Genomic DNA, 21,718 nt, shown 5'->3' on the forward strand with positions numbered 1-21,718 from the left:
TCAGATCCACTCATTCCCTCTTGCATTCTTCCACACAGGTCCGTCTTCTTCATGAGCCATTGTCTGACACAGAAAAGGCCAAACGCATGCTCTCTCTCACCCTGCTTTACCACACAAAATGGGTAATTGAACGCGACAAAAGATGGAAAGTATCACAAATGACTTTACAGTGGTGCTGTCAGGGGGAGAGGCACTGCAGCACCCACATGGAGTTGCTTGAATCCGCGCTTGTGGTGCTGTAATTTTCACAGTGGTCCAGTCAGCCCAGAGCCTGCTATTAGTAGCTGACCAATATAGGGCTGGGGGGGTTCAGGGGGTGTCGGAGCAGGTGTTCTCAGGCAGCTGTAGCTAGTTTAGCTGTTTGTTCCCCAGTTTTTAAATTTCCAAGCATTCAAACATTCCCAAGTTCTGCTGTGTCATTGTTTGAGCTGTCATGGTCAAGTGTGAGTTCAGTAACAATCCCCACCCCACTAACCTGTTTCTTTTAAAGTCAAAATATAATTGTTACTATCCCTGTCTTCTACAAATACTGTTTTTAGGTTTGTCTTCATGACTCACATTTTTGTGCATTGGCTCTGCTACATCCATGTTTCATTTATGCCATGCTTCATGTAAGGTCTTGTAAATTCTACAGTTTTGGTATTGAAGGTTATGTAGTTACGAAGTAGACATTGTAGGCAATACTGAACTTTATAGTACAGAGTTACACAGAACATGACAATGTCACTAACTTGTTGCTTGGCTATAGTAGTACTCTTTGGGTGGGTTTGACTACCACAAACTTGTTGACTCTAAAGCCTAATAATCTATTCAAATAAGCTCTTAATTAGTGGGATTCATAAGGCACTGGAGCTCTCCCTAGCTTGTCCTGTGGGTTTTTGGAAGCACCAACATTTTGGCGGGGTAGGGTTTAGACTTGAAATTAATCTCTCTCTCTCTCTCTCTCTCTCTCCACAGACACATGTATGAACACAAGCAGATACACACATGCACATGCGCACATGTTTATTCACAGAAGCAGAAATAGACTCTGACACACGTGAGCATATGTACACACACACACACACACACACACACACACACACACACACACACAGAGGGTGTTTATGGCCTTCTCTCACCTGACTGGCTACTCAGACAAGTGCTTGGCTGACAGATCTGGAGCGAAGCTGCGTCTTGGGGCAGCAGTGGCCAGCTCTCCACACGCGTGCCAAGCAGAAGTAAATAAGCTCACCACCAAACACAAGGAAATGCACAGCATGTTTATTTTCTTCCAGGCGTTGAGGCCGTTAAGTGCAGTTCCTTGTACTGGAGATGGATAGACAGAATGACAGGTTGATAGATGAGAAGCAAAAGTTATTTAAAGCTGCATACCTCTCCTAAATACCCAGATTCCTCGTTCTGTTTTAAAGCCACAATGCCTGCTCATTTTCACACACGGGAAATGCATGTAAATAATGGATAGATTAAAAGGGTTCCCACAGTCCTTGAAAACACTGTGTGGGGGGAAGGAGGGTGCACAGATGTCAGATCTCCTGTTTTCACTGGCAGGCTCATGTTTTTCAGCAATATTTCACAATTAGAATAAGAAACTCCCACTGAGAGCCAAAGAATGTTTGCGCAGCTTATAGTATAGAAAATTTTGGATAAATAAAATGTCATATTCATTGAATTGGATTTACGAGGGAATGATGGATCATGAAAAGGAGGCAAGCTTTGTGGTTACATTAGTACATTTTAGCTATTTTGTTGCAACAGTCAATCTTTTTTCTGTGAAATGAGACAAATCTGAAATTTCAGGTTGTGTCCGGTGCCTGTCATGGCTGGAAATTCTGAGTTAGCTCAGCAAATGGTATTGGCAAATTTTATGTCAGTAGAACTGACAAGAAACTTCAAACACTATGTATCAAAAAAGTGGCTCTCCGTCCAAACTGAGGACATGCAAGTTTCATCTGGATTCTTGATGACTTTTTCTTCCTCTTTGTATGGAATAACATAAGGAGGATTCACAGGATAAGCAATAAGCAATTTCTCCATGCCTTTATAAAATAACACATTATTACCGTGAGCAGTACATATCAAATGAAGACTAAGAATACCATTTGCATTTCCTTTCCTAGTGCCATATCCATGTCCATGAACCTTTGTTCTTCCCTGGCTTCAGAAACAATAGTTATATGGCTCCTGAGTAGCTCAGACAGAAAAGGTGCTGAGCGCTACGACCAAGGTTCTAAACCGGCCAGGTCACCCAACAAGGACTGGGAGCATACATCAGCTTCATTCCACCAGGGACGGCCAGGGTTAGCTCATCACACCACTGGCACCTCACAACTTACTCAGGCACCTGCGAGGTGCTCAGATGGCATTGGGGAGATCCATCTATCCTGTAATTGGTTTCTGCCTCCTGGCATACAGTGGGACTTGTAGTGTAAAATGTGGTTGCACTGGCTTGCATGTGTATCATAGGATTGAATTTGCCTTGCCAAATGCCCCCACTTGGGTGCACAGAATGTCATGGTGGGGCAAGCTTCATGTTCAACTGATGTTTATAAATACCTGCGTAATAACAGGGTCAAAAATAAGGGAACAAAAAACAATTATTTCATCCTGGCACCACACCTGTCTCATTATTGTGGACGCCAACTGAAATCTGAGTGGGTGGCATCAACACGCCCATTGGTGTCCAGTCAGCCAGCCGGACCAAGAAGAACAAGTGTGTGACTGTGTCATGGTGTGGGTAAATTCACTGGAGCCTTAAATGCACTTAAAACTCCACAGCTTTTGTCTAATAAGCGACATTTGTACAAAAATTGCACATCTTTGTCTTCATTGCTCATATCTCTGAGTTGCTTGTTCAAGTTTAGGTTGGCTTTACATTTACATTTAGTTATGTTGCAGATGCTGTTATTCAGAGTGAATTACATACTAATGCAATAAGCCCTTAAAATGGCAGTTCCTTTCTCTGACATCAGGAATCAATCTTGTGTATAAATGTGATTTTTCCATTAGCAGTGGTCTGCTTTAAAACCTTATTACTTATTGAGACTGCACTTGGAAGAGGTGAATGACTACTTACTGACTGACTGAATATTTTTGTCCACAATTTGAATTTTTCCCTTACAATTAAAATAAAAAACCAGTAAAAGGTTTCTAATGAATACAGAAGAATGGAAATGCATGAATATGTCATATTTTATTATTGCTGTTGCTCATTTACATTTTACGGTTTTGTTTATTTCTTTGATAATTAACTAACTCTCCATTTGCTTAGAAAATAACGAGTTAGCCTTGTTAAATTATTGCTTTAGCCAAGCACTTTAGAAAAGAAGTGGACCCCAGTTGCTCCCGTAATCCACCATTCTACCTTAGAAATCACCCAAGATTTAGAAATTGCAGATATTTTTTTTTTTATTTGGGTGAGACTAACCAATTGTTGTAGGTCCTTGATTTCTAACGACGGTCTGAGCAGTCTTCAGGACTATGGAACTGGGGGACAGCATAGCCAAGCCTCTCCTACTTCTCTCGACTCCAAGCACCCACTGTCTCCCACTGCTAAATCACTGGCTGCTTGCCGGGGGAAGGCTGCCTTTGTGGAGTTGTCACACTGCTGAGTTAAATGGGCTGAGGGCTCCCGTTAACAAAAGCAGCCATTGCCGTCAAACAAAAACCCAGAGGACTTCTCTTAAATGGTAAATTGTCACTGATGGTGGTCCTTTTAAAAATAACCCCAAAGATGTAGCTGTAGTAATCATGGAGTCACAGAGGTAGGGAGGGGAGGATGGAAGGAAAGGGGGGTTGTTTTTCATTGTCTGACATAGTGGATCAGTGGGGCACATGAAAGATGTTTGAATATCCACCAGGAAAACATTAACAGATTTGTGCAATTATCTGCAGTATTTACAACACTTTGTCCTGTGAGCAATAATTATAGTTTTTAAATAGTTAAAACCCCATCTCTATATGAATATAGGGAAATACATTATTATATACAGTTTATATACTACATACTATGTGTATAGTATATATTTATAGATTCCTTCTGTAATGCACTGTAATGTATTTAAACAATACATGTTTGAAGTCAGGACTATGACAAATGTTATTATTATTAGTAGTAGTAGTATTAGTAGTCTTAAAAGTCAGCCTAATTAATCAATAGCCGCAGTAACACTTTGTTCACCATATAAAATAATATTATAGTTAAAGGTCAGGTAAGGATATTTTAACTTGAATTACACATTAACTTTCTAGGGCTTGGTTAAGTTTACATATTCATGGTTTAATTCAAATGAAAACAAAACTGGCTAAATATTATTTTAGGGCATGGAACTCCTGTTTTTTATAATATATACGTGAGCTAGCAGGAGACATCCTCAATCAAATGTGCCCCCTTTCACTCACTGTAGGTAACTTATAAAAAGTGTTTAGAGGTGTAAAGGCTCAACAAATACTCTAGGCTATTTGTTGAACTATTTAATTTATATATTTTAGCTGTTAAGCAATGTTATAACACTTGACAGCTTGGTTTTTATCATTCAATCTCTGTATTCGTGCATAGCGTTAGTTTAAAGAAATCAGGCAAACGCTTTCCTAATGGGATCTTGGGTTTAGCTTTTTTTTTTTTTGCTAAGTAATTTGAATACTTACTGTGGCAAAGTTTTGTTGTAGGAATGTATTCGTGTGGAGCATTTGCTGTATGCATAATAGTTTGGATATTTAAGCACGCCTTGGAGCTGCTGCTTGGGCCAGTTTTGTGCATTGCACAAAAGGTTTGGTGCAGGGGTAATTCATTAGGGTGATATTTTCTGAAATGATGGTGAGAAGACCAGAACTGACGTTAGTGTTTGTCTTGTCATACTCACCTCTTCTATGTAAAATTCTAACAGCGATAGAAAAGTTGAATTATATATTATACCTATTGCAGTGAAGGCTCTCACTGTGAAATTAGTTCATTTTACATGGTCAAATAAATGTTGAATCACATGTAAATGTGATTGGACATTGAGTGCAATTTAAATCAGGTGTGAATTGCTTTGTGTACAAGTAGAATCGCATTTAATGACGTTACATGCAACTAGTGTATGCAACTTTAGTTGCATGCAAGTTGCTTTATGTAACATCAGCCTTATAGCACACCAGTTCTTTTGTCTCTTGGCATGTAGAATAATGACTGAGGGACCTTTCCCTTCACAGACGGTGTGTCTGTGTTGCCCTTTACCTTTATCAGATTCTGTCATTGCCCTGCCTCTGTTTGTCTTTTCACTGGCAGCTACAGGTAGTAGGAAGATGACAGTGGGAGTGATTATAGGTTACCTAATGGGTAATAACCACAGGGTTTACCTCTCCCACCAGCTGTAATTATATTAATTGGTTGAATGGCGCCAAGAGACACTTTATCGGCACTAAGCTGCCACGTACCAGCTGTGCTACACAAGACAGGGAGCCTTGCTTCACCCACCCCATGAGACCCACACTACTCCCAGGATGCGAGAGAGAGAGAGCTGGAGTAAAGCAAGTGTCCTTAAAGACTTCCTTCCAACTCCAGAGCCACCAATCTTTGTTTTTATTTTATATGATGAAATTCAGTGCCTTCTCTCACTGCTACTCAGTTGCTTTTTGTAAGATATTATTCAGTAGCCTCTAGCATTGACCAGAGGCATGCCTAGTCATTCATTCATTCATTCATTCATTCATTCATTCACCTGTAGGGTTCTTTTGCTCCTTATTCATTTGCTCAGCATGCATTTTAGTTCAAGGCAACACAGCAAGTACTGCGTAGTTCAGCAGTTCATTCCAGTGCAAAATGCAAATAGCACAGATGCATCAGGGTGAAACGAGGGGCATGAGTAGAAAAGAATCTTGAGCACTGTCCTCTGTCTGACTTCCGCGGAATCCTCACTTCCCAAGTTTCTCTTCAGACGGCAGAGGGGACTGTTGCCTCTCAGAAGTACAGTAGCAGTTCATTCAGCTACTCTAACTCAGTAATCTCTGCAAACCCCAATAATTGAATTAGAGACCCCACTTAATCCAATCTTTACCCCGCTGAGAACTATTAGAGCTAGGCCGGATTTATGACCAACCTGAGCCTCTGTTCAAAGTGACTGCTGTGGTAATACACTTTGTGCACTGACCAATACAGAGACAGTGCTAGACATATACAGAGTGCACTGACCAATACTGAGACAGCACTGAATATGCATAGTGAGGTTGATTTATTATCACCATTGCTGTCATTTCTGAGAGTAACTCATAAACACTGTCAGGAAGTTGTAGGTGAGCTAATATGTGTAAACAATTTCTTTGCTTGTTTGGGAGTTTGATCACACCTGAACAGACCAGAGAATTTCTTCAGATCAAGGATTGTGACTGCACATTCATCAGGCATGTGACTGTTATTTACTGTAAGCTTAACACCACTACAACTCAAGGCCTTTACTCAAAACAAAAAAAACATACCTTCAAAAACCTGTAATATCCTATGACCCTTTTTCCTCCCTCTCATTGGCTGTATAGACTGGAGTCTGACATACAAGCTGTGGCAAATAGTGGTTTTTGAGCCAAACCTGCTTCAAGCCACAGCCGTAGACTGGTGTAACCATAGATATGACACGCCTGCAGTGCAATTTGGAGTAAAGCCTTGATTAAGACTCTCTTTGAGCATTGTGTGAGGAAGTTGCTGTAGCTGAATATTTGTGATTTCCCCAGAAATCTCCCCGGGGGGATGTTTAGTCTACCACCTTGTTGGGGTCAGACTGTGATGATTGTTTATAGTATGGGGGAGGCACAGGGGAACAGACTCTCCTTCTTTGCGAAGACCAAGGGAAGGACCTTTGAGAAAGTGTGTGTTTTATTTGCCACTTTTGTGGTTTTTCAAAAAGTAGAGACATTTGAGACACTTTGAGTCTCAGATGCATTGTAGACATTGTAAAATGGGTTTCCTTTTAGTAATCTTACCATTTCCCTCACTTAAAAGTAATCAGTGTTTCTTTTGTGTGAGGAGTGTTTTTTTGTTTGTTTGTTTGTTTTTTGTATCTCATAAGCATATTCCTACATCTAGCACTGATGGGTAAAGTTAAGCAAAAAAGGGTACATCCCAGAACAGTGTTAGTTTGATTCCAGCAGAGAGGAATTAGACTATGGCACTTTGAATTGTGTTCATGTTCTTCCTAGCATCTGTAAAATATTAGAAGGGTAATGACTGGTAGTTTTGTGCAAAGCTTTGCTCAGTCTGAGATGGGGCACATGAGCTTAGGTCATAGTGAACCTTGAACACATTTCCTCTTTATAAGGCTTCTTTATTAGTCCAGGTTCAGGGGGAAATTCCTCACAGGGGCCCTTTACAAGGCTGTGTTATATTGTCCTAGTGGTCATAAGGCCTCGTGTTTCTACCCAGAAGTGTAGGTACCTCCACTTTAGCTCAGCGACATCTTTATTGTGTTAGAAGATGATCTAAGCACACCTTGTAACCCTTTTTCAGGTGACATCACCATCCTTCAAAAAGTGCCATATAGTGGTTTACGTGTGTGGGAATACAGCTGATACTTTTTCCTTTTTTTGTCTAATGTTGGATTAATCAGCATGGCTCACTGGGGGTGGACCACATTGCTCAACAGACATTAAAAAAGAGAATGTAATTGAACAATGAACAAGACAATCATAAAATAAAAAAATACTTTTTTTATCTGTTATATGACAGCTTATGTCAACAGCTATTATGCTCTTTGAACATTACATCTTTATTTTGCCGTCACTAGGTACTAGAAGCATTTCCTCTGTCCCAGTGAGAACTCGAGATTGATTGGCGTGTTGTGTTTGATTCCCACAGAATGCTTGAGGATGACCTCAAACTCAGCAGTGATGAAGATGACAGCGAACAGGTAACTGAAATGTGTATGTGTGTGGTTGTATGTGTGTGTGTGTGTGTGTGTGTGTGTGTTTGTGTGGTGGTAATTTGACTACCAACAAAAGTTCACATACAAGTCAGAAATAGTTTTGTATTATTCTATCACAGCTGTAATGAAATATATGACTTTTTAAGATTAAGACTGACACATTATTATTCTTGGCAAGATATCATTTTCAGGACTATTAGGCTCCTTGGCTTTTATGCAGCTTTGTTTTGAGGCTTGTTTTGCCAGCTCAAAAAGCCTTGAAGAAATGACATTTCCTTCATCCATTTCTCCATACTCTAATTTAATGCCTTTCCTCATAAGGGACAAATATGCAGACATACATTGAATAAGATGATGTTAAGATCTATATGCATAAAAAGTCAATACAATAACAAAATGGTAACATGTTTGGGAAACAGCACAATGAATAGATAATATCAAATCGTGGCAGTCACAAATGACTTGTTAGTTTCCCTTGAGGGTACAGACAGGTCTATTGAAACAGGATTTAGGAAGTTGGCATCACTGTACTGACACAGAACTTGTCATGAGCTAACAAAAGACACCTTTGGATCCACAAAGTTTACAGTTGCCAACTGCTCCATTTTCATTGTTTATATCAGAGATATGACTTTGGTCTGTATCTTCATTCCCTGTTTTGGAGAATAAAAGGGAAGAGTATTGCTTGCTGGCTAACAAAAAAGCTGGGGTTTATGTAACATCTCTGCTTAGCTTTGTAAATCTTGTGTTCTATCCCCATTAAAATATTTCCATGCATTACTCTCAGTGTCACAGCGGATGTCATGCTCCAGCAGTTTCATAAATGAATGTATTTTCTGGTTTCAGGCTCTAGGCCAAAATAAATGTGCCCCTTTCACTTTCTGTGGGTTCTGTAACTTGTAAAAACTGTCAGAGGTCTAGTGGCTCATCCTCCTCTTAAAGCAGAGAATTCTCTAACCCCAAAAGATACTGGATGCTGGTATCATTGTGTTGCTGCAGAAACAAGCAACCTCACTACCAGGTAATGCTTCTCTGGGTGTGTCTGTGTGGCTGAGGATCTGAGGATCTGAAAGAGTTACTGTGTCACATGTACTTTTGAACATACTAATAAATATCCTGCAACATAAAAATGAAATATTTCCCTTTCCACTAAGTGTAAGGTTGAATTGATACTTTTGTTTACGTCTCACTGTAAACTTTGGACATACTGAATTTGGTCAAACTTTATTTCCACGCCATATATGTTTTTAAATATTAAGAAACTTTGCAGGATTGAGCCTTTCATGTATAAAATTACAATTGAATTTAGCAGGCTGTGGTGCTTATTTGGATATTTATTATTTATCATTACTCATAAGTGATTTGCCACTTTGCTTTTAGAGTTCTGTAGGTTATTTTCAAAATGTGTTTGCAAGTATTTAATAATGCAGAATATCCTCTTGGTATTGCAGAATTTGAAAGTGATTGTTTCCTTGTTTTTATTTTGCTTCTTTTTTAAGCTGGAAGTATTAGACACAGAGACACAGAAATAAACCAGCTTCTTTTAGGTACTAAGTCATTACTGTCACATTATACATTTAAACACTCAGGCCAGATTTTGATAATTGGGGATTTTGCATTAAATGAATAACATACGGGACTGATGTTTCCATCCTGTTACAGAATTTCACATATGGTATAAAGCTGAAACACAAAGCTGTATTTGAGATGCATATGTAAACAAACATATGTCAAATTGCAAAATATAAATTCAATCTAATTTTCTTTTTTATTAATTTACCTATAAAATATGACACGTTTTCATCAAAACTTGTGATAGTGTGCCAGTGTTTATGACAGAAATATAAACTATTTTATAATATATTCTCTTCTAGTAATCCACTGAGCAATGGGAACAGTCATATGTTATGCCCAAAGGTTTTGTGCCCAAGTCAAAGAAAATTTTAAATGATAATTCTTGATCATATACAATTAAGATAAAGCCTTTTTAGGGTTGGAAACACAGAAGTAGAGATTGCTGGGAAATTGCTCGCTCTAATATTCAAATCTACAGGCTCTGAATTTTTGGGCAGCTCATGTAATTTTGTTCAATTTGTCCCTTAATGACAGCTACTGCACATAATTTTGTTTGACCATGGTTTTGACATTCATCTTTAAATGTGACATGTTCCTGCTGTGCGTGTGCATAAATCAGTCCAACTGCAGCTGAGCACATGCTACATTTCTGCACATATGGCAGCACCTTTAAGAATGATGTCAGCCTGGTGTAAAAATAAAAAAGCTCAACATTTTCAGGTACCCCCTCAAATATACTACACGAAAATGATCATCAAAGCTTGAACACTACTAAACAGTATTCCCATAATGTAATAAGTGACACAGCCAGACCTTATCTCTTGGAAAATGCGCTTCTTCAGTGTGAGTCACAGAGCCAGTATGTGTCATTGCGCCTCCACAGCATGTGACTTATGGCAATAGAGAGGATATAATAAATATATTTTTGACGGGGAGGGGGGGGGTATGAGGAAGGGGAAGGTGGGCTGGTAGGAACCTGCAGCAGTAATTTCACTTCCATCTTTCTGCACAGCGCTGCTCCATCCAAAGCAATTAGCGTCACATTGCCCTCTCACTCACATTCTCCCTCACCCGCGGTCTGTGTCGGGTGCGCCGCACCACCGTCTCTGTTGTGACAGTGGACAGAGAGAAAGGTCAGGATGCCCTCGTCTCATACAAATCACCTCGCCGCCGGTGTCCGTCCCGACCCCCGGCCGGCGTCCTCGGGCATCGTTAAGCACTGACGTCGCTGGCCTGTAAATCCCGGTGTCTCGGTGACAGTGTGTTATTGACCCGCCATTTCATCAGCGCAGGCAATTTCCACCATGAAGCGCTGTAATTACCTGAACGTACAAGGCTCACTTTCATTATCGGTGTGTGTAGTTACAGCAATCACGGTGTGTACTGACATATGCTTATTAGTGAGCTGATGGTTTGGAAACAGGTTTCATTAAGTGGGTGTTAGCTTTGCTGTATTTAAAGTGTTTAAACAGGCTATGTACCAAAAGATGTGAATATTTGTTCACATCAGTTCCCCAATACCATTTACTGAATATACAGAAGAAAAGTTCTGACTGTATCACACGTATTTCTGTTTATAATGTGATTGCAATATATTTATAAAGTATTTATAAAGGATTGTCAGCCCAACCAGTGTATAATGTTACTACACAGCATAAAATTCCAAATGGCATACTGTACTCTGTAAGTGTTATTGTAAATGATTTTTCACATGAATCATTTAGTTTTATTTGTGTATTTAGAAAATATAAAAAATAATTCTATCCAATGCACTTATTTTCCGTCTTCCTGTCAGATAGTACACAAACATGAATATTTGACACAGGGTGTTCCTAGTTTTATGACACAGTGTGTTCCTGGAAACCGCATCGTTTGTGAACCAGACCATAGTTTTCCATAGACGCAAAGATAGAAGCAGGGGTTGCAGTCGTGAACATGGGCTGGAAATCAAAATATTATAGAGACAAGTTAAAAAAACATGGGTTTAAGTCAAAAGTTCATAATGTATAAATATTATATACATATTTGTAAATATAATTATATGCATTATATGTGAAATACAGTATTATTTAGAATGATTATTCACCATTGTTTAGTATTAAAACATACACCGCATGACAGTTTGGGAGTGAGAGGGCACGGGGAGCAGTAAGATACAAGTCTTCATACAGGTGTTTATATAGCTCCTGGGTGAGCAAGAGAGTGTATACACACTCAGAGGATTGAATGTGTATAACGTCTTTAGCTCCTCTTACTAGTTAACTATATGAAAACAACAAAAAGGCAATAAAACTAACTCTTAACTAAGAATAAGCTTTTTTTTAAAGTCACTGCAGCTCTTTTTCTGGCTTTCCTCCTCTCACTCTTTTTTTGTAAAAATGGATTTTGTGTTGTAAAACTGTTAATAATGGTATTTTTTTCATAAATGTTGTAAATGCATATTAGCATAAATCAGACTGCAGTGAATCGGGGAATGCCTGTATGTATATTTAATAAGGGATATGAATAAATATGAAGGACACTGTATATACTAATGGTTTTACCTTCATTTAGCATGACCACTGAAGGTCATACGTTGGTGTAGTTCATAAAATGTATTTAAACTGAGGATCTCTTGGTTTAATGCATTAGTTTGTTGTACCAATCATGTTGCTGAGACTAATTGAAATTCCTTTTGAGACTGCCTATTTATGCCCTTGCTTACTTTATAATGAGTCCAAGTCACAGTTTTGTCTAAATTAAATTGGATACTGGTGTGACTGATAGAAACACTGGGGCAAAGTAATGATATTTTCACAAGGGGTATTCAAGTTCAATGACATCATTTGTTCAGAGGGAGGAGATAATGAGTATTGAGGCAATGGGGAAGATGAGTGAGGAGGCCTTTTATCTGATATGGAAAACCCTGGATAATCAAAAGCTAATCTTTGAAATGGAACAAGCTGTGCTGAGCTGATTTAAAACCAATAACAAAGAAAGCCTTAACTGTTTAATTTACTGCTGCTGGCCATCTAGCTGACCTAATATGAATTCAATTAGCCCATCTGGAAGCTGCCATTGGGAAACATGAACAAAGGTGTAGAAAAGAAAACTGTGTCATTATTATAGTCAATGTCAAGATACAATCTATGGTTAAATAAGATATTATTATTTGATTATATAATAATTTAACATGCCAATAGACAACGAGAATAAGGAAAAATACAGAAAACAAGAACCGGGCCTGAAACAGGAGGCATTTTTGCTTTATTTCCATAAGTGTTGGCTGTCTACTGGTTTAGTCCTGTCTCTTCTTGTTTATTCTGTATTTTTAATTTATTCTAATTTCTCTCATAACAGAATATGTACCAAGCTGCCAGATTTTACTTAAATTTGCCTTCTATTTGGCATATAGTATTTAACTTGTAAAATAAATGTGACCACAACTATTTGGCACACTAATCAATGATAGTGTCTAGATCAGTCAATGGTTGTTGTCTTAACTATTCATATCTGGCCAAGCTGTGCCCATGGTTTATATTTTTGCAAAATACAAGTATTAAATAGCTTTTCACAACATTCTTTGACTGGACTCATGTTTGGCACTTTCATTTTTCATAGAGGATATATTCATAAATATAGCTGGTAATTGCTGATAATCCTGTTAATTAAGCATAACAATATTAGTGGCAGATTTATAAAAACGAAGAAAAACATAAATATTTCTGGTACAGGATCTCCTGAGTGGTGTAGACAGTTAAGGCATTGATTCCAAATGCAGGCTGAGCCCTATGGTCTTTTGCTGTCAGTGGCCAGAAGCCTGTAGCAGCGGAACAAATTGGCTTCCTTCCACTGGGGGTAGCTGGGGTGAAGACAGGTATATCAGCCATGGTTCCTATGTCGCACTGCTCTCAACACCCTTTGGCTCATTCCACCACCTACATGTTTCTCTTATGGCATCAGAGAGATGCACTTAGCCCCGTGGTGCTTGTAGTGTGTCACAATACTCACATTTGACGATTGCATTCATCATGTCCTGTGCTCCCGCAAGAGTGCACTGGTGGTCATGGTGAGATGAGCCAATGTACCATTGGCAGTAACAAACGTTGGCTCTAAAAGAAAAAAATTCTAGTATTGTGTTAGGCTATCATTGCATTGTAGATTGGGATAAGTTAACACATGGGTAACAGTAACCAATCAAAACACAGCATGTGAACTAAGTGGTAACTTTGTCATTGTGGTTGTCAAACAGTAGCACTGAAATCAGTCAGTCTGTCACACACTGTAAGAGTGTGTACAATGGCTACTGGAACTGGAGACTGACATCTAAACACTGTCATATGGAATAAGGTTTGTTGTCCCTGCTACAATTGTCCCTACTATGTGGGGCTTGGCAACATTTCCAACAACCCTGACCTGAAATAGCATCTCAAAAATCTGTCTCAACAGCAAGGGAATGTCCTGCCGTTTTAACAGTTTGGTGGAGTATACAAGCCACTCTGGCAGTCGTGCCCCCTAGCCGTGTTGCCTAGCAACATGAGAATTCAAGAAGGATCGAAGGAGCTGAAATCCCTGCGGAGAGGGAAACAGCAATAAGAGTGCCGTTGACAGATGATCTGAGTTGTTTCATCTAATATACTGTGAAGATCACTGGCTCCCTTCATGAATGATAAATGCACTGTACACAGATCAATGGCCATGCCAGTACACTAAGACCAGACCAGTACACCAAGGTGGAGCAGGTTCCTGAAGGCCAGCGGGCTCTCAGCCCGACTTTTTTTTTCACATGCAAGGTTTTCTTTGTGCATCACAGTTTCACTATTGATGTACAATTTTAAGGAGCTAACAGCCTTCAGTGTGTTTTCCGTTATATTCAGACCACGGAAGCCAGTCATAACACTCATACCTGATTCTGGGTCAACATAAAGCTGTCTGGCTTTCAGTGCATCTGGGGCTATGCCACTGAAGTAACATGACAATGAAAACACATTTTAGCTTTTTTTTCAGAATTTTTGAATTTCAAATTTCAGTTTTCTTTGTTTTTTGACTAGAGAACAGAAGCAGCCTGTAGAGGAGTGATAATTACCTGTCTCTTTGGAAATGTATAATAATTGATGTGTTGTGGTGGTGTTGTTTTTGAAAGAAAATCATTGTGAATGTAGCATTTGTGCATTTCCTTTTTTGTGATGACATGCTGGATTCCAACAGGCAGCCTGATGATACCTCTCAATAGTTGGCATAATATGAAAATTTGCAGGAGCCTCTGTAGTTGACAGTCACAATTTAAAGTCAAATTAAGTAGTTTAACTGTGCCTCCAGTTGCCAGCACTGATGTGTCAGTGTTCGCTTCAATTCTTTTTCATCATTGAGATATATTAGGGTCCTAATACATGTGGAGAAATCTGTGTGTGTGTTTGTGTGTGTGTGCATTTATATTTATTAAGGCTGTCGAAGTTAACGCTATAATAACGCATTAACGCAATCTTACTTTAACGCAGTTAAAAAAAAATAGTGCCGTTAACGCAGGTTCTATTTGACCCTATGAATCCCCCATAGTTCAAGCTGCTAATTGAATGTGCGCCACTCTAGCCTTCAAGTGAATCAGATTGTGTTAGAAGTCGCTCTATACTCTTTGTATCGGTGAATGATGGAGAAAGGCCGCTTGAATGGGAAGTTCCATTTCAAAACTTTGCCATACGGCTCACTCGACTAAGGCTGTGTGTAGTTACTGTCAGGCTGAGTTTAGTTATCACAGGAGTACACCCAGCCTACAATATCACATGCAAGCCAAGCACACATCCAACACCAGCAGCGTTTGCCCTGGTAATATGCGACAGACCACGCTCGACAGTGTTCGGCGGAAAACAATGGACGCGTCAACCTCCAGAAAATTAATGGTAGCAATTGCTAAATGGATAGCCACAGCATGCAGGCCAATTTACATAGTGGAGGATGAAGGTCTGCGTGACATAATTCAGATTGCATCCAACGACTCAACTTATGAGTTTCCCTCAAGAGCCACAGTCGTCACTAGGATACACGAGCTGTATGAAACAGAGAGGGCAAAACTAGCTAAGGAGTTGGAGCTCACAGCAACAGTCACATTTACTGGTGATTGCTGGGCATCACTAGGGAATCATAGCTACCTCGGGTTACAGTCCATTATATCGATGAACAGTGCAAACGGCATTCACATGCTTTGACCGTCATGAAAACAGAGCAGAGACATCATGCTGAGGCATGCGCCAAACATTTTATGGATGTAGCAAAGCAGTGGAACATTGGAAATAAAGTAAGCACACTCAGCACAGATAGTGCACGAAACATAATTGCAGCAGCGAGACAGCTGCCATTCGAACACTTGCCATGCACCGTGCACAGCATTCAACGTTCTGTCACAGTGTCTCTGCAGAATAGTGCATTTGACGGTGCACTTTCCAAATGCCGAAAGGTGGTGGGGCACTTCAAGCACAGTCCACCAAATACCAAGGACTCAAGAAACATCAAGTCGCAGAGGGGCTGAAGACTGAGTCACTCGTACAAGACATGCCGACTAGATGGAGCTCCACTCTGGAGATGGTGAAGCGTGTGCAAAGAAACCAACAACCAATAAGAGATGCACTAGCCCTACAGAAAACCAACGTCGCCAAGCCAACAAAGGCCGAGCTGGAGAAACTTCAGAAGCTGGAGACATTGCTGGAGCCCTGCAGGTAACCCTCTCCCTCTCTCTCTCTCTGGCTGCTAACACAGGTGAAGCTCATTACTTTCAGATGCATTGTCAATGCTGATAGGCTACACAGTGCTATGTATGCTAATGTAGATTAACTTGTGCCAATGCTTTCAGCTGAGATAAAGGCCAGTTATAGTTGAGTATGACTGCCTCTATTTAATCCTCACGTCCATCTAACTGATGTTCGGCATTGCTTTTTGTGTATGAGTGAATTTAAATGTGAATAAGTCCCTCACAATTTCATTGATTTTGAATTGTCTTTTGTAGATACTTTACTGAACTCCTTGGAGGAGAGAGGTTTGTTTCATGTTCAGTGTTGCTGCCTGTCTCGGATGATGGAGAGTTCAGAGGATGACCCAGCCTACATATTCAAGTTCAAGCAGACCTTCACCATGGACATGGAGAAATGCAAGGACAAAACAAACAGTACATGGCTGAAGATTTCCACAGCATTTGACCCTAGTTTTAAGGACCCCAAGTGCCTGCACAGAGCTGAGAGAGCTGAGGTGTTGGCATTGATCGCTGGCATTCTTAAGGAAGAGATGCTTGCACAGCAACCAGTGCAAACAGCAATGTCTGAACCTCCACAGAAGAAAGCAGCTCTCTTAGTTGCTTCAGAGTCTGAATCTGATGAGGAGGAGGACTGTATTTAGAAATGTCTGGAGCGCTACAAAGCAGAGCCTGTCATCAGCATGGAAGATTGTCCCCTACAGTGGTGGTCCAAACATGCTGGGGCACACAAGCTAGTCTGCCTTGCTCGCAAGTACTTGGCAACACCTGCCACATCAGTGCCTTGTTAGAGGTTGTTTTCCCTCTCTGGGCATATTGTGCAGAAGAAGCAAGCTGCCTTGTCAACTGGAAATGTGACCAGACTTGTGTGTCTAAGCAACTGGCTTGGTTCAACAAAATAGAAATAGTGTAAAGTTGTGTATTATTCAAAATAATCCAAAAGGTAAACCTGCTGTTGCTGTTGAGAAATTAATTAGTCTAACTGGACTAACAGCTTGATTTCGAATTGTGTTTTATTTACAAAATCCTGTTTTTGGAGTAGGTTTTTATATGGACTTCTGAAAGGTTTTTGAGTGAGATTTATTGAGCATGATTTAGCAATACTTGGATACTGTAGTATGAGACTACATGTCTTAAATTTGTGTTATCTATTTTACAATTTAAGCCCAATTTTGTGTTTTCTATGTTCAATATTGCACAGCCCTAGTGTGTGAGTGAATAAAACTCCCTCACAATTGAAGTTTATTTGAATTTTCTCTTGTTCCAGTTACCTCAACTTGTTAAGTACATTTGTATGATTGATATCATATTGTGTCCACTGTTCTTAATATAACCTCATTGCACTTAAAAATCTTTCACTGGGGTAAAATTTGAACAGAATAAAAAATGAAATATATTTGTGATTAATCGCAATTAACTACACAAAGTAATGTGATTAATCGCAATTGAATTTTTAAATCACTTGACAGCCCTAATATTTATGAATCAATGGATGTCATATTTGTTTCAGGAGAACTCACAATGTCAGTAGGCACTGTAGTTCTACTGTTTAATCAGTTCAGAGTTCAGGGTTACATTCTGAACTTTTTCCTTCCTATTCCTTTATCCATGAACTCAGTTGACGTAATGTTCCTCCGTTTGGTTTGCAGGCTACAGACAAGACCAAGCAGAGAAGCACTCCTCTCAAGTAAGTGGTAACTACATTTCTTTGGGTTTTGTATTCTGATCGCTAGCCTGACATCTCTGTCTGAACTAAGAAAACACTGATGCTATAAAAACTATGGCTTTCAATGTGATTGTTGTGCACCTTCAGCTATGGCTGTAACAATGCCACTGTGATGGCCATTGTTCCCACAAAGGTCATCGTCCTTTGGTGTAATTATTTCTTTGAAATGCAGTAGTGTTATCTTGTAACTGGGGGCAAGCCAAGAAGAGGGTCTTTAATTAACTCTCAAAACAGAGGAAGTGAATACCAGTGAGGATGAACAAGGGCAACATTTTCCAGACAGTTTTGTGGCAGGCAACATTAAAATATATGGCTGTTTAGTGGTGTCATTGTTTTAAACTAATGGGTTACATAAATAAACATGCCAAACTCAAATCTCCATTATACTCCCACATAATTTCTTAGGTGGGCACTGTTGGTTATTTAACTGTGAGACTTGACCAGTTTTGGCTGTCACATCATTTGCCACAAATGGATCAGCAACGTTGCTTTTATTGTACTGTAATGTAAATATATGGTACATGTTGTTTTGAATGGTGCACAATGGCAGTTGAGCTGGTGAGTTAGAGCAGCTGAGCGGGGGCCTCTTGAGAGGAGCAGTGGGAGGCGGCCTACACGCTGTCACGCTGTCTGCAGGCGTGCCCTGCACCCTGGGTGGGACACTGAGTAAGGCATTCTGTGCAGCCTCATAAGGAGCAGTGGGGATGGAAAGGGTCCAGAGGAACCTGGAGGGGCCTGGGATCCTTAGGGATTTGGGGGTTTGCTTTAAATCAGAGAGCTGTATGATACCCTCAATCTGAGATGTGGATAAGATCCAGAGGTTACCTATTTGAAATCACTGTTGGACTCCTTTTTTTGAGACTGTGAAATGAGCAGTATTCCTTCTTACTGTGTGATAACTGTCATTCAGATACCAAAGTCTTAGGCAACAGGTAGATAAAAATCCTGCTATATATTAGTTCTGCTACTCAGTATTTGTTATTTAGCCATAAAATAAGCAATAGATATGGAAACAAAATTCTTGGAACAAATGTTATGTCTACATACAAAAATGCTTATTGCTGAATTGATTTAAAAAAATCTTTTTTTGTGCCAGAAATACTCTTTTGAATACAGTACATATGCTAAATGCACAACATTTAGCAATACATGACTGCTGGCTTTGATTTGGCTTCAAATCACAAAATCTATTGGCAAAAAAGTGAAATGGCTTTTTAACAGATTTTTATTTAAAATTTAATTAAATTTGGCGATTAACTGGGAAATTTCTGTCTCAGGCAGAATTCTAAATAGGCAGACAAGGGGCTGATATATGTTTACCAAACTAACAAAAAAGACAACTGCACATTTTATTCAGTCAGCAATTCATGATCTCACTTGGATTTAATTAATTTCATTTGCAAAACTTGTTACTATTAACATGTATTCGGGTGTGTTATAGCACTTGAGTACATCTACCCATATACAGTATATCTGATAGGCCCTCCAAATCTGCACAAGAAGAACACTTCAGAACAGTCAGATTGACTGTGATGCTTTCACCTCTCAGCCAATACACTAAGGACTTAGGATACAAGATGTAAATGTCTGCAGCACTGTTCTGTGTGCTGATTCATTTAGTTCCTACTGTAGCTTCAAATTGTATGGTGCTCCCCACACTCACTTTATATGTCATTTGTACCCCCACATGATCCTGGCATCTCTGATTTGTTCATGAAAGTGAAAGGAAAAGTGAGTGTTTGGGATTCTCCACGCACAATTTTGACCTGAATGGGTGAGACCTTAAGCACAATGCAGCCCACAGGGCAAAGGGCTTTTTGCCATCTCCGCAGCATCACTCTTCCTGGTCACACCTTAAGTCTGTTCTGGCCCCTTGTGGTACAATACTCTTCCCACAGTGTTCAGGACAGCCATTACTGGTCATTTTCGAGCACAGAGTCTTCTAGCAAAACTCACCTCTTCACTACTGAATCTTGAATGCATGTATTTGCAATAATTCTGCTGTACTTCAAGTCTTGCTTTTCTGTGTGGGCCTTTGTAGTGTGTCATTGATTTATGAATAGATACATTAGCTATGTGATCTTTACATTCTCTTTTCTTTCAGTATGGTAGGTTATTAAAATATTTTTATGCAATGTTGCTGTTCAAGTGTGTTTTGACAGTTCATTTCTGTACTCTTCTTCATGTAGCAGCTTTATGTGCACTTATGTACCTTGCTTTGTAGGTCGCTCTGGAAAACAGCATCTGCCAAATGAGTAAATGTAAATGCAAATGGAATCATTAGTTAGCATCAACAAAGCGGCAAGCTGATGCTGGGGGAGCTCCACATCAGCACAGGGGAGAGAGGAAGCATTATTGGCCCATTACCAGCATCATATACACTGATGCCAGTATTGCGAGGAAATGTTCATTATTGGCCAGCCAATATATCACTCAACCCCAAGTCTGTATACAATACCAGGGAGAGTTCTTGCTTCTTGAAAACAAAATGCTTGTTATTCCAGCTTTCTTGCCATGGTTAAGTTGTGGTGTCTGTGGGGACTGCCATTGTGTTTCTCAGCTGGCCCTGCTGGTGTGAAGCTGATTGCTTATGGTGGAATGGACCTATTAAAATCTTGCCCACAGAGAGGCCTAAAGCCACACAGTGCTTCCCAGAGTGATTCTGCAAATGCTTAGTCAACAGGTGTCAACAGCTCATCCTAGAGAATATCAAAGGTGGTGTTCAAGAGTCAGGGCAGTGACCCAGATACCTATTTACTGAAGCGCAGTCATAGGTCATTTCGCAGTGGCTCTCAGGACTAATTGCGTTCATACCACATAGCCATTCCCCTGGGAGGTATTCAAAGCAGGGATTTTAGAGTAGATTTATATTACCATATGTGACATATCACAATCAGAATTGTTAAAAACACATTTCACTTGTTAAAACATATGTGATGGCGGGCCTCCTGCAAGCATGAATAGCTTTTGGCAAAGGGCTACACACTCATAAATTGCATCCCATGTAAGTGCTATTGACATCTGAGAGAGATGAAGAAAGGAGATGTGAATTCGCAGAAATCCATTCTGTGACTTCCTGTGTGATGCATGGCACCGTGTTTCTGGTTCAGTTCACTGTATTGCACCAGACAATTGGAGACTGTATTGTGGTTTTCAGTGTTTTCGGTCTTCATTTCTAAATGCAATTTTTCCATGTTGTAAAAAAAGGACTCTCAAAACTGGAAATGTCTTGTTTGAAGATTTCCTTGAAATAAGAATGAAATATTAAAACTGAGTGGTTAGCATCAGAGGGCTGAGGCTCCGCTTCACCTGACCGGTTTGACACCTTCCTGAAACAGATATGCCTGATATACGCTTGAAAGTTTTCCCCTGCCATTTCTTTGGATCTTACACTGAAAGAAAACAATAGAAACCCAATCAAGAGTAAAATTATACCAGTATGAGGTTATATTGTCCCCCCCTCTCCACAGGTCATTGAGTTTTGTTTTATGTTTTTAAGACCTTAAGACCATCTGAGCTGAGAGTGTGGGCCTCACTTACTTCACAAATGACTTCACTTCCTGTGCGAAGTGCAGCTAAGTGTCTGCTGACTGTTTTACGCTACGCAAATACGCTTGACCCTCCGGCAGCAAACAGATGCTGTTCTGTGAACAAGATCATTGCAATCCATGGATGCAGCATTAAACCTCCTGCCATTTAAATGGTTGGCCTAAACTCTGACTACCCCCGTTGGCTTCCCTTTTTGTGTTGTTTCCAGTGCGTAGAGTCCATTGGAAAAGATTGACACCCACCATTAACATCAACCTG

The 21,718-nt window shown here is 39.9% G+C and overlaps 1 protein-coding gene across 1 annotated transcript in view; it reads left to right on the forward strand.

The window, feature by feature from the left end:
• Nucleotides 1–21,718, forward strand: part of LOC118775435 (AF4/FMR2 family member 2-like) — a 164,620-nt gene that overhangs the window by 107,863 nt on the left and 35,039 nt on the right. The window contains exons 8-9 of the mRNA XM_036525349.1: nucleotides 7,826–7,877; nucleotides 17,835–17,872. Coding sequence (XP_036381242.1) covers nucleotides 7,826–7,877; nucleotides 17,835–17,872 — 90 coding nt within the window. The remainder of the gene's footprint in view (nucleotides 1–7,825; nucleotides 7,878–17,834; nucleotides 17,873–21,718) is intronic.

The sequence above is a fragment of the Megalops cyprinoides genome, chromosome 3 (assembly GCF_013368585.1).
Source record: "Megalops cyprinoides isolate fMegCyp1 chromosome 3, fMegCyp1.pri, whole genome shotgun sequence".
In the NCBI taxonomy this organism is placed as follows: Eukaryota; Metazoa; Chordata; class Actinopteri; order Elopiformes; family Megalopidae; genus Megalops; species Megalops cyprinoides.